Source organism: Myodes glareolus, chromosome 23, assembly GCF_982192425.1.
Source record: "Myodes glareolus chromosome 23, mMyoGla1.1, whole genome shotgun sequence".
In the NCBI taxonomy this organism is placed as follows: domain Eukaryota; kingdom Metazoa; phylum Chordata; class Mammalia; order Rodentia; family Cricetidae; genus Myodes; species Myodes glareolus.
In genome coordinates, this window is record NC_142048.1 from 17595527 (window position 1) to 17608845 (window position 13319).

The following is a 13319-nucleotide window of genomic DNA, read 5'->3' on the forward strand; positions in this document are numbered from 1 at the left end:
AGACCTCCGGCATTAAAGATTTTTAGCCCCACAGAGAAGGACTGGGAGCTGCTCTGTAGTAGCATAGCTCAAATTATTTTATAATTATTTCTTTCACATAAAACGAAAGGTGTGCAGAGACAATGAATTGGAAGAGTCAGGTGTGAGTCATCACAAGAAACAATAGACAAGTGAAACAGACTTAATAAAGAGTCTAAAAAAAATCATTGTTCTCGCAAGCTTTATTGAAGAAAAAGTCAAACTTCTAAATTTTGTCAGAGGACTGGAAAATTGGTGACATTTAAGATTTGGGGGGAAAAAACAACATAGGAATTATAAGACTAAGAAAAATAACAAAACCCCAAAACTATGGTGAATTTTAGAGCAGATGAGGCACACCTAAACAGACAAAGTGAGACCAAGCTCAGGTTAAAAGAATTCAAAGGAAATTCAAAACAAAACAAAGCCACTGAAGATTAGGTAGGAAACTCAAAGGATACAGTGGGAGACCTAACGTGTACTGAATTAGAGTCCCCGAGACGGGAGAAATGACGTGGGGGAAGTCATGAGAGCCTGGATTTTTCGAACAACTGACTAAATATATTAATCTATAATTTAACAAGTACGAGATAAAAATTACCATTAATAATAAAAGTGTATTCACTAATTTTCACTGCTTTGAGAACAGAAACTCACAGATAGCTTTGAGTTTCTCCGTAAACGTTTCAAATGTTAGGAAATTGACTAGGTCTAAACGGGCTTTCTTTCAAAACTCCTCGACCTGAAATACATTATTTTAGTTTAATCGGTGGGGTTGCTAAATAGTCCAACAATTAGCAGAGGTGCAAAGCTGGCACGGCCACGCCCATCCTTCCACCCCGCCCACCACAGGCTCAGGCAGGAATACATGCTTACGCGAGCACAAACACGTACCCATACGCGAGCGCGCGCGCGCGCACACACACACACCCGCGACACACACAAGCATACGTGTACGCATGTGTGTGACTCAAGAAAGGTTTTTCTCTCTCCTTGTTCCCTATAGCCAGCGCTGTGAAGTTTTTGAGGAGTCCTGCAGCGAGGTTCCTTTAAATAATCTTAGATCCGTTTGCAAGGAACTCAACGGGCAGTAGAGGGGAAAGCAGCCAGGTGCCTGTCAACCGGTGGGCACACGGGTGTGCCTAGGACCTGCCATGCTCCAGAAGTCCGCTGGGGCGAAGAGGTGGAGATGCAGGACCCAGCGCCTAATGAGCGCCAGATCGCCCGAGTTTTTTTAATAAATATGAAACAGTCCATAAACTTTTTCTCACTTACTCCCTAGTACCCCACTACTGACACACAATTTATGCTTCTTCCCAGGAGTCGGCTGGCCGTCCAAAACACTAACTTTGCGACATAACAGAAGCTAAAAACAGCCCTTGTTCGCAGGAAAGAAAAGAAGCGAGGAAACAGTGTTAAGCCTGACCTCATACTCGGATTAGCCCGGTGCTTGGAATGGAAAAAAAAAAACCCTCATGGGCTGCTCGCCGCGCGGTGCGCGCTGGGATGAGTAGTTCATCTAGCCCGTCTACCCCATAATGAGAACGGAGTTTAAATTGGCTCTGCGACCGAGAACTACTATTCCCATGGGGCCGCGCGGCATTGGAGGGGCGGGGCCGGAGGAGGGGCGTCTCACTCGCGCAGGTCCTGGGGCTGGAAGAGGCGGTGGAGCCGCGGTCCAACTGCTGAAGTCTCCATGTGACAGTGAGTGAGGTCCCCTTTCTAGGAGCCACTCCACTCCTGATCACAGTCCCAGGAAGCGGCCACTATTCCGGCGCCGACAGACCGACAGGCCCGGGACTCTGGGCGTCGGACCGTGCCGCCGCCACACTTGGGGTGCGGAGTGAACGGCCGCCCCGGGGAAGGAGGCGGAGCGGCGCGGAGAGCGGGGCTCTGTGGCGGCGCCGGCGCCCCCGAGCTGGCAGACATGAACGGCTTCACTCCGGAGGAGATGAGCCGCGGCGGGGACGCGGCCGCCGCGGTGGCCGCGGTGGTCGCTGCTGCAGCGGCCGCCACTTCGGCGGGGAATGGGAACGCGGCGGGCGGTGGGGCAGAGGTACCGGGTGCTGGTGCGGTTTCGGCTTCAGGACCCCCCGGAGCGGCGGGTCCTGGCCCCGGACAACTCTGTTGTCTGCGGGAGGACGGCGAGCGGTGCGGGCGCGCGGCTGGCAATGCCAGCTTCAGCAAGAGGATCCAAAAGAGCATCTCGCAGAAGAAGGTGAAGATCGAGCTGGATAAGAGTGTAAGTGGCAACGGGACCGCCCTGCCCTGCCCTACCCTGCTTGCCCAGTCGGGTCGTTGGCGGGGTTCACGAGTCCTCGGGACTGGGCTGCAGGTGGGATTAGTGGGTTCTCCGATTGAAACAAAGTCGCTGCAACTCGGGCCACCTCCCCCAGCGCGCGCTGGCGCAGTGTGGTGCGGGTCCCCTCCGCCCCTCACCCGGACTCCCGCTGCCTCGCGTCTCTCCCACGCCAGGCTTCCCTCTTCCTCCTTTGCTGCGATCTGGAAACGAAACAAAGGGGACCGCGGCACTGAGGGCCCAAGTAGTTTTCTTGTAGCCGGGCAGCCCCTTCTGGAATGGAGGCGCCTTTGTTTTGCTGCCCGAGCCAGCGTTTGGCCCCGGGGAGTAGCTCCGCTCCTTTAGGGAAAGTAGTGTCTGGCAGGACCCCACGACACAGAGGAGGGAAATCCTTTCTCTTGTACACGGAGAGAGAAGCCGAGCTCAACAGTGCCTTGGTGGGAGGTGGTTGTAAACGGCGTTTGCGGTGTCAGCTCCTCGGGCAGCTGCTCCGAACCGAGGCTGCAAATAAGCCTCTGCGGTTTTACAGCCCGCTCGGCAGCCATCGGGATTTCTTTTTTTTCCGTTTTTATGTACGTCTGCTCTTTTGGCCAACTATGAGGTTTAAGAGCGATCCATTGCTACTTTTCAAAGCTCTGACTGATGGCAAAGGAAGAACAAGATACAGAACCTCCATACATAGTGTATATTTTTAACTTGCCCTTAGCTTAGAAGTTAATTTAAAAGTGTTCATTCGGCCCTTAAGTGTAGCCTTAAAGGGAGGAGAGGGAGACAGTATTCAGCTCAGTATTCCCTCTCTCTCTCTCTCTCTCTCTCTCTCTCTCTCTCTCTCTCTCTCTATTTGTGACTCTGTTTAAGCAGTTTTTCAGTAGGGCCCATGAGAAACTTTGCAAATGAACATGAATAATTTCCGTTTGCTTTAACTGAAAACAACATGATAGAGATAAATACATTCATTTAATTCTTAAAAAAGAAACTATAGCACTTGAAATTTAAACATAATTAGGATATGGATTCAAGGCACATTTTAGAAAAATGCATAGCCTGCCTGCTTTCTCCAGTGGTACCACTCACCTCTTCCTGACGGCCCCCTCACCCACCTGCTAATGTTAGAGCCCGGCACCCGTTTTAAAATTGGAAAGGGACATTACATCGTCTTAACAGTGGCCCGCTTAGACTGTATGTGTGTTCAGTCATTCACTTGGGCCTGTGAGGGCCAACCATGATAATCTAAGTCTGGGCAGAAAGGAAGTTCTTTACTTCCTCCAACCATTATCACCTGGGACTCTGGCCATCGATGAATTTCGATGGAGGCTGGAGTCTCCCTTGTTTACCCTTAGATGATGCAGGGCTGCAGGAGAAACCACTAGCTGAGATCACCCGACCCCCGACCCAAGAACAGACCATTCCAAGGAAATTCCTGGCATTCCAAGCAATGTAGATAGAAACACCTGCCAGCACAAAGTCACCAAGAAACCCTAGACGAATGTCAGTCAATCAGGGGTCTTAAAACCTCAGAAACTCAGAAACCCCTCACCCCCACCTTTACTACTATAAATCCCTATTCTAATTGAGCTCAGGGCTCTCCGGTTATTCCAATACGTTGGACATGCGGGGAGACCGAGTTTGCAAACTTGATTAAAATAAAGGCTCTTTGCTTTTACATGTGGGACTCCATCTCGTTTGTTGGCTTTTATGGGGACCCACGGATTCGGGCATAACAGGCCTATGCATTTTTACTAATTACAGAGCTGCGTTTTTCTGTACTCAAAATCGACGAAACTTTTTCTGTTTCAGGCAAGACATCTTTACATTTGTGATTATCACAAAAACTTAATTCAGAGTGTTCGGAACAGAAGGAAGAGGAAAGGGAGTGACGACGATGGAGGAGATTCGCCTGTCCAGGATATCGATACTCCAGAGGTAGATGAGACTTCAGGAAGTGTCAATCATAGGCAGACTGACGATTCCAGAGCCTTTAGTATTTTTACTTTAGCCTTTAATATTTGCGCTAAGTATTAAATGTTTAAAGCATCTGAGAAATCTCAAAATTAAATACAAATACTACAATTTTGTATTTACTCGTGTTAAATCTCAGGTGACAGTTTTCATAGCCCTTGGCATATAACTTCCTTTTTTGTTCTCTAAAAGTTTATACTATGTATCCCCCAGAGCTGGAACTGTTTAATAAACTGTAGCTCTGGTTATGCAAATGAGATTGTTACTGCGCTGAGGTGGAGGTGCCCTTTGCCATGCAGATCAGTGCTATCCTTCCAGCGGAGTGAACTAATTTGTATATTAATTTTTTTCTAGGTTGATTTGTACCAATTGCAAGTAAATACACTTAGAAGATACAAAAGACACTTCAAGCTTCCAACCAGACCAGGTCTTAATAAAGCACAACTTGTTGAGGTATATGTACGTTTTATACAGTTTAAACAAACCTGTTTGCACTAACAAGGGGTCAGTAAGTGATGGTGATCTAGGTAAATGTTGTATATGGAATAGTACATTACACATAGGAAAGCTAAAGTTAATAGTCTATTGTGGGAGAATAGAGTTGTTTGGAAACATCCGTCTGCCACCTAGACAATCCATCCACAGCGTCTTTTTATAGTGATTTTTCAAATAAGTTTTCAGCAAGAAGTTCTTATCATTCTAGAAATCCGCTTTAAATTTCCAATTATTCAGTGACTATTTATTGAACACCTAATTGAGGCATAGCAAATAAATAAGTTTATAAGCATTTATTAGAATTCAGTTTTCAAAGTTCCTGTGGAATAGGCCTACAGGATGAGCCTTGAAGCAGGGCTTCTTAACTTTCTGATTTCACTTTTGGGCTGTTGTCAACAGTCGTTTTTAAGTAGAGGATGCTTTCTTTACATCAAGAGAGAGCAAAGATTTTATTCAAGCTTTTGCTTAAAGTTTGCTTTGTGTGGGACTTTGCTTCTTTCAATGTGCTTTGGAAGTTAGCTCTGTGTGTGTGTGTGTGTGTGGCACAAGAAGGGGGTGGTTCAAGAAGTAATAGAACCACAAAGTCAGTGCACTTTAACATATTTGCAGATTTAAATAATTATACTTTATATCTAAAGTAAAAATTTCCACTGAATAGACAGGACAGAAATCTCTCTCTCTCCCTGTGTGTGTGTGTGTGTGTGTGTGTGTGTTTGCATGAGTTTTCTCATATTCTTCACCTTAACTAATGTACATAGTAAATAAAAGGTAAACACAAGTTAAAATTCTTTGCAGAAAGCTCTTTAACATTGTTAGAATTCGGTGTGCTAACTAGCCAAATTTTCTCCTATATTTCTTGCCTAGACAACAAAAATTAACTTTTCTTTAAAAGATCTAGTCCTTTTACTGCGGCACTACATAAATATAAAGACATCCCCCCTACTATGATGAAATATGCTAGACATTAATGAAGCATAGTCGTCTGTGTTCTGTAACAGACAGGAACCAAGAACTGATGCAAACGTTATATTTATATGGCATTATATAGTATATAACTCAAATCTGGTCTTCTAAAACAGTTGTATTAGTTCAGAGTTATTTTCTGTTCTAGAACAGGCAGCCTTCTAGAATCTGAACGCACACCGTAGCTGCTCCGTTTCTTACTCGGGTGTAGCTGTGTCCACATTCAGTCTGTGTAGTGAGAAGACAAGGAAGCAGGAAAGCGGTCCTGCTGAGCATCCCTCTAGCTCCTCTAATTCTCCATTCTTAAGTTTTATTTGGAAAATTTTGCAAGAAACATATGAAGAATGAATATTAACTGCACCAAAGATATTTATGGTATCCTAGTTTGTTACCAGTGTTTGTTTTGTTTACTTTATATTAATCTTTTCCTGGGAATACAGTCTAGACTCTCCCTCATATGATGTACCTCAGTTCTTATCTCAATGATATTTAATGTTTAAGAATATGTACTTTCTAAGCTAGTTGAAAAGTTTAAAGGGAAAAATACGCATAACCAGTGCCACATGAACGGAGTGTACCAAAGCATTAGAATTAGTTCATATACATGAACTGAGTAGACTGATGGGTCCTTTGAAATCAGACTGCCTTTTGTTTATCATATATTGTTTTTATGTGCTTTGGGGCTTATTTATATTTTTGTTAAACAGCTTTATTTTCAGAAGAATATCTCTTGGGGTTCTATAACACTTTGACAAAGCAGCAGCATCTATTATATCTAATATTTACGTGGTTCTCTCTTCTTTGCAGATAGTTGGTTGCCACTTTAGGTCTATTCCCGTGAATGAAAAAGACACCCTAACATATTTCATCTACTCGGTGAAGAACGACAAGAACAAATCAGATCTCAAGGTCGACAGTGGTGTTCACTAGGTGGCTTTCACACTAGCACGTGGGTGTCTGGCTGTAAAGAATGTTTACTGTTTTTCATATGTAGAAATGTTCTTGTGTATTTTTTCTACAGAGGATTTTCTTTGGCTTTTTTTTTTTGTTTGTCTTTGATTCTAATAATTAGTTGGAAACTCATATAAACTGAGCTTCCTAAATTAAAACTATTTTAAATAAAGGTTATTACTATTATAGCTGCTTCAGTGTATTTATTTTGTGAAACTTAGTTTTTATTTTAAGCTTTCAGGGATTGATATTAAGGTTTTAGGTAATGATTCTTATTTTGTAAGCCTTTCTTGAAAATTACAAGTAATTTAAGGTAAAGGAGAAAACAGATATAAATATAAGGCACTTGGCTTTCCCTAGGCCAATTTGAAGTAAAGTAAACATTCACGTGTGTTTGTGTGTGTGTGTGTGTGTGTGTGTGTGTTTGTGTGTGTGTATGTTTGGGGGGCGGTATTTGACACAGGGTTTTTCTGTATGCCAGGCTGTCCTAGAACTCGGAGACCCACCCACCTCTGCTTCCCAAGTGTTGAGACTTAAAAGTGTGCACCACCACCACCTGCAGCTAGCAGTATTTTCTTGAAGTGCTTTACAATGTATGTTAGCAGATTTGAAAGCTAGACTTACACTGATTTCCAACCACTTTTAAACTCCCCTTTATGCGTTATTATTATTCATTGAAAGTGTATGAAGAAAAACGGGTAATGTCTGTGCCTCTCTCTTTCCAAAAACACCCCAACAACCCAGCAAAGGTAAGCGCGGTGCTTGCTGCGAGGGTATGAAGATAGAAAACAACTCACATCCTGTGCTGTTTGCTTGGCAAATTCAAACCCTGTTAATAAATCTAGTGTGTGCTGAGTGTTTATAATCCCAGCTCTGGAGGCTGAACCAGGAGGAGCGCATGTTCGAGACCATCCTGGCTACAGAGCAAACCTCGTCTGGGGTTAAAGTCTAGATGTGTAAGGAGCTCTTTGTGTAAGGGCTGAGGTCGTTTTATACATTCTCAAGTTTATTCTCTGTCAGTGGTTATCAGGTTTAACTGCTCATTTTCAAGTGTTCTGATTGTATTCACAACTAGAAAATACAACCGCTGGTGTTTGGTTCTTAGCGGCATTTAAAATGTCTGTAGAAGATGATTGTTGAGTAGAAGCTATGATTCTAGGCATTTTGGAAACCTTATTTGTGGTGACCTAGACACTTCTGGGACAAAGGTTTGGTTTTTGTTGTTGTTGTTTGTTTGTTTTTCTTAGCTGTACGAAAATGAACCACATACCTGCAAGATGTCGATGTTTATTTGAAAATAATCTTTCTTCCATATTTTGTATTTTTACCTGATCCATACAGATTTCATTTCTTGAGTCTAACAGCTATATGCTTTTCCCTATGAAAACTTACCTTGTGCAAAGAGCTTGAAATGATTTGATTCAAGCATCCTCACAAACTCACAACTAGCAGTTTAGTTTCTTACTCTTATTTGCATAATAAAATGATAAAAAGCCCCTGAAGAATAGAGTTTTGAATGGTGGTTAACCAATTCCTTGTTAAAGCAGTATTAAAAAAATGGGGCGTGTGTGTGCATGTGAGTTGGGGATCGTGTGCATGTGGGGGTCAGAGGACCACTTCAGGGAGCCAGTTTTCACCTAGTGAGACAGCTTTCTCTTTTTACTGCTGCAACACAGTATATAGCTAGCCAGCCCCTGGGGCTTCTGGGAGATTCCCTATCTCTTTCCTATCTTGCTGTAGAGGTGTTAGGCTTACACATGCTCACCACAAGATCGAGTTTATAACAGGAGTTCAGGGGATCAAACTCGGTCATCAGGCCTGTTGGAATAGCATCTTCACACCCTGAGCCAATCTCCTGGGCTCTTGCCAGATCAACTTAGAACATTTAAGAAGTGGGTCTATTTCATTGAAAATTACAATCTCACCAAGACTGAGTAGCTACTGAAGCTGTAGTATAAAGAGGTTTCTATAAAAATGTTGTTCCTATGCTGTTGAGTTTTTAATGTTATGAATTCACTAGCATTCTTTTTACTTATTTGTTTCTCAATAAAAAGTAGGCTGAAACGCATCTTTACACGGGTGTAGGTTATTTCTAACAGCATCACGAGAAGAATCCAAATTTGCCATAGGAGTTGGATAAAGAAAGAATATTAAATTTGTAGAGGGGCTTTAAAAATTACTTAGAAACCAAAAAAAATTAGGAAAAGGCTAAAATTGATTTTCAAAACCCCCAAATACTATGTAATTTTTTCATTAAAGGGGAATTTACATAATTCACAGTCAATCGATTTAAAGTACATAATTTAGTGGTAGTCAGTGTGTTCACAATATTATGCCATGTCTGATTTCCTATGTTTTCCCTCACGCATGCTCCTCTTATTGTGTCTATTAGTGTATCTCTGCGATAGGTTTATCCATTCATTGAACATTGAGTTTCAGCCTTTAGCTGGGATGAACAGTGTTACTGTAGGAATGTTCCTGAACAGGTGTTCCTGTGGCCACATTTCTTCATTTCTCCTGAGTGTGCACCTAGCAGGAAAATTGCTAAGGCATAAACTAATTTTCTATTTAACTTTTCAATGGACTGTCAAAGTTTTCCAAGTGACTGGGACTTTGTTGACATATGGCACTTGTACTCTCTCTCTCTCTTTCCTCCCTCCCACCCTCTCTCCCTCTCTTTTGGAGACAGAGTCCTTCTATTATGTTGCTCTGGTTGTCCTGGAATTTACTATGTAGAACAAGAACAGGTTGCTCCTCAAGTGCTGGGGTTAAAGGTTTGTGCCACCACACCTGACCTGTACCTTTCCCCCTAACTAAAGCCATGCTACTGGGTATGAAGTGGTATCTTACTGTGGCTTTGATTTACATAATCTTTTTAATTTTTTGATTTTTATTTATGTTCATTGTTGTACTTCCTTGTCTATCTGTGAACGCACATGCATGTAGGTGCCCTCTGAGGCCAGAAGGGGGCCTAGGGAGCCCTGGAACTGGAGCTACAGGCAGTTATGAATCAGTGTGTGGGTGCTGGGAATTGAACCCCGGATCTCGGAAAGAACAAGGGCTCATAACTGACAAGCCATAGTTCTAGCCTCCGATTTATATTTATTTTTTTAAATATAAAGAGACCAATCAATGATATCAAACATTTTATAGGCTTGCAGATAACATATCTGCTTTGTAGAAAAAGTTACGGCCTCTTTTTTTTTTAACTCAGCTGTTCTCTCTCTATTTTTCGTATTTAACCTTTATTAGAGATTTCCAAATGTTGTCTTTTTTTCCCCTTTTTTTGATAGTGTTCTTCGATGCACTAAAGCTTTACGTTTTCACCTTGTCTAGTGTAAGTAGTTTTTCTTTTGTGGCTCTACTTTTGGCATTGAGTCTACAATACAATACTAAACATAACACGGTAATGAGCAATACTCTTTTTATTGCTAACCAGTTGTGGAAGCATTGTTTTGAGAAGATACTATTTCCTTAATGGGTGTTCTTAGTTTCCTCTTTGAGAAATCACTCAGCCTAGAATATTAGAGTTTATTTCTGGGCTTTCAATTCTTTTCCATTGACTTATTAGATTTTTTAGCTTTGTTTTGAGTCTTAAAGATCAAGAAGCGTTGATTCTTTGTTCTTATTTTAATCATTCTTGGTCTCTTGAAATTCCATATGAATTTGAAAAAAGACTTTTCCAATGGGATGTCGTTGAATATGCGCAGTGCTGGAAGATTTCCATCTGAACTATGTCAAGCATCCTAAGCCATGAGCATGGAGTCCTTTCATTTGCTTAAGTCTTCTTCAATTTATTTTTGTAGAATTTTAGTGTTTCCGTTGCCTTTAGCTTCCTTGGTTAAATTTATTGGTAGGCATTTAGTCTTATGGTGCTATACTAAGTTGAATTGCATTCTTAATTTTCTGTATTGTTGTTAGTGGTATAGAAACAGCTGATTTTGTGTGTTGACCCTACAACAGCTGTGCTGTTTACTAGCTTAAGATGTGTGTGTGCGCATGCGGGATGAGTTATTCTAGATATAGTCATATTAAATGTAAATAAGGACAGTCATTTACCCTCCCTATTTGCATGCCATTTCTTTCTTTTCTTTCTTTCTTTTTTCTTTTTTGCCAAGTTGCTCTGACTGATACTTTCTCTGGTAGGTTGACCATCACCGATGAAGCACATTCTTGTTTTATTCTTTTTATTTGCCTTTTTTTGTCTTCAAAAGTGATAATAAAAAGAACTCATTCATACCTATTAGCAGTTATAGAGGTTAAAACTGTGAAGTGAACTATGTATAATACCGCTTGCCCTTCCTGCTGAGAGACCCTGCTTTTGGTTGTCTATGTTGCTCGCAGCTCTCCAGTAATCATGTCGGATCAGTAAGTACTCCTTCTGGCAGAGTAAATGCTGAAGGAACCCCTCAACATGGCAAAGAAGAAAAGAAGAATTCTTTTTTTAAAATTGTTTTTATTGAGCTATACAATTTTCTCCACTCCCCTCTTTCTCCCCTCCTTTCTACCCTCTCCCATGGTCCCCATGCTCCCAATTTACTCAGAAGACCTTGTCTTTTTCTACTTCCCATGTAGATTAGATCCATGTATGTCTCTCTTAGGTTGTCTTTGTTGTCTAGGTTCTCTGGGATTGTGATTTTTGGGCTGGTTGGGAACGAAGAATTCTATCAGGAAGTGATGAGCCTTTTATGCATGATTGTCCACTTTGTCCTCGGCAACATGGGACTAAGGGCAGTAGCAACAAGGGTGCAGACTGTCCAAGACAAAAATGCAGAACGCATTTGGTGAGCTATCTGAAATGTGCAAGCCCGTGTCCGGGCGAGAAGAAATTGTTTTTCTGGAAAGGAAGTAGATGAAGCTGCGTCTTGAAACAGTGTAGCGGGTAAGATTAGATGTCAGGCTAAGATTGCCTGTATTCAAAACACAGCTCTGCGGCTCACAACAGTTTCTGTAAACCTTGGCCATTGTGCCCACAGAACAGGAAGAAAGATGCCGTCTATGTCCCTCGTTGGTGCAAGTCAGTGTTGAGAGCAGTATAGCAGTAAATTGTAAATAAAAACGCAACTAAAGTCATTAATGTAAGTGAGTTAAACATTTGCATTTCAAGACATTTTGACCAAGTCAGAAAACGTTTTGGAAAGCAAGTTGTGTGAACATTGATGTCTTTGTTTCCTTGGTAATATAAAGGAAGGGGTGTGGTTTTATAATGCATTCAGTTAATGTCATTGAATTTCCTTTTCAAATAGTATTTTGTTATGTTTAAAATTTTTTTTGCATGCATATATGTTTATGCATTACTTACGTGCCCGGTTCCCTAGGAGGCCGGAATAGGGTAGGGTACCAGATTACCTGGAACTGAGGTGTGGATGGTTGTGTGCCATCTTAAGGATGCTAGGACTCAAACCCAGGTCCTCTGAAAAAGCAGCAAGTGCTCTTAACTGCTAAGTCATCTCTCCCTCTTTTTTCCTTTTCTGCCTTTGTTTTGAGATAAAGTACAGCTGAGGATGACCTTGAACTTCTGATTCCCCTGCCTCTGCTCCTGGGGGCTAGGAAGAGTGGTGTGGGCCACCCCCTCCCCTGCCTAATTCAAATGGTGGTTTTTTTGATCAGGTTTTGATTGCAGTAAGGAAAGTCTTGTTTAAAGTACCTGTTGCTTCATCTGCTTTCCTTCTGATGTGTCACTTTTCCAGACCGTGGATTATTAATACTTACCTGTCAGAACAGACAGAAAATGAAACAGATGACAGATGGTTTTCTTTATTTAGCTGTCTGATATTTAGCTGGTCCAGAAAGGAGGTACAACATCTCATGTTGAGTCTGGCTTTATTACCTGTCCAGTCAGTGAAGAAAGGCCAATAAAATTGCATGCTATTTAGATAACTGCTATTTTTTTTCTGTTGAATTTCTTCATGCATTTTTAGTGATGTGATGTTTACAAACATGTTCTGACACATATATATATATATATGTAAAGACTTTTTAGGAGGGGCAGGACTGAGATTACCCGAAAATTGTTTGCCTCAATCTGGTAATACTTGTGTTGAATAGACAGCAGTTACTCTTCTGGATGGGTCTTAACAGGACGTCAATGCATAGTCTTACTGCTTTGTCACGGAATGGTACCTCCTAACCTGCCTTCAAGACGTGTTGTGTCTCACACTTTCCCCTACAGCCTTTTGACAGTACCCTCTGTTTCCCTATAGCAGGCTTCACGTTTACAAATAATAACTTGATTACAATGATAACTTTGTTAGAACACATGTTCTGAGAAGACATGCCTATCTTATTCATTACTAAGAGTCCAAGAACCTTAATAATGACTAGCACCTAGCCAGCATGTAATATGTTTTTTGTAAAAAATGGAAGTTTCTGAAATTAACTTTTTTGGTTATTATGAGTCAACGCTTATATTTTAAAGCATAAGGTTATAACATCTTTTTAAAAGTCTTTTTTTTGTTTGTTTCTTTGTTTCTTTCTTTTCTTTTTAAATAATGTCTCATGTAGCTCAGACTGGACTCAAACTTACTACAATAGCTGAGAATGTCCTTAAACTTGTGATCCTTCTACCTCTCCCTTCCCAGCACTGGAGTGAAGGCATGTACCAGCATATCCTGTTGTGGAATATTAATTAAGA

At 41.6% G+C, this 13319-nt stretch overlaps 1 protein-coding gene across 1 annotated transcript; it reads left to right on the plus strand.

Moving 5' to 3' along the window:
- Positions 1–1645: 1645 nt before the first annotated feature.
- Positions 1646–6871, plus strand: Sap30 (Sin3A associated protein 30). Its single transcript, XM_048455679.3, has 4 exons — positions 1646–2260; positions 4115–4240; positions 4631–4729; positions 6542–6871. Exons 1-4 carry the CDS (start codon positions 1946–1948, stop codon positions 6662–6664), a joined length of 663 nt encoding a protein of 220 aa, XP_048311636.3. The 5' UTR covers positions 1646–1945; the 3' UTR covers positions 6665–6871.
- Positions 6872–13319: the final 6448 nt, after the last annotated feature.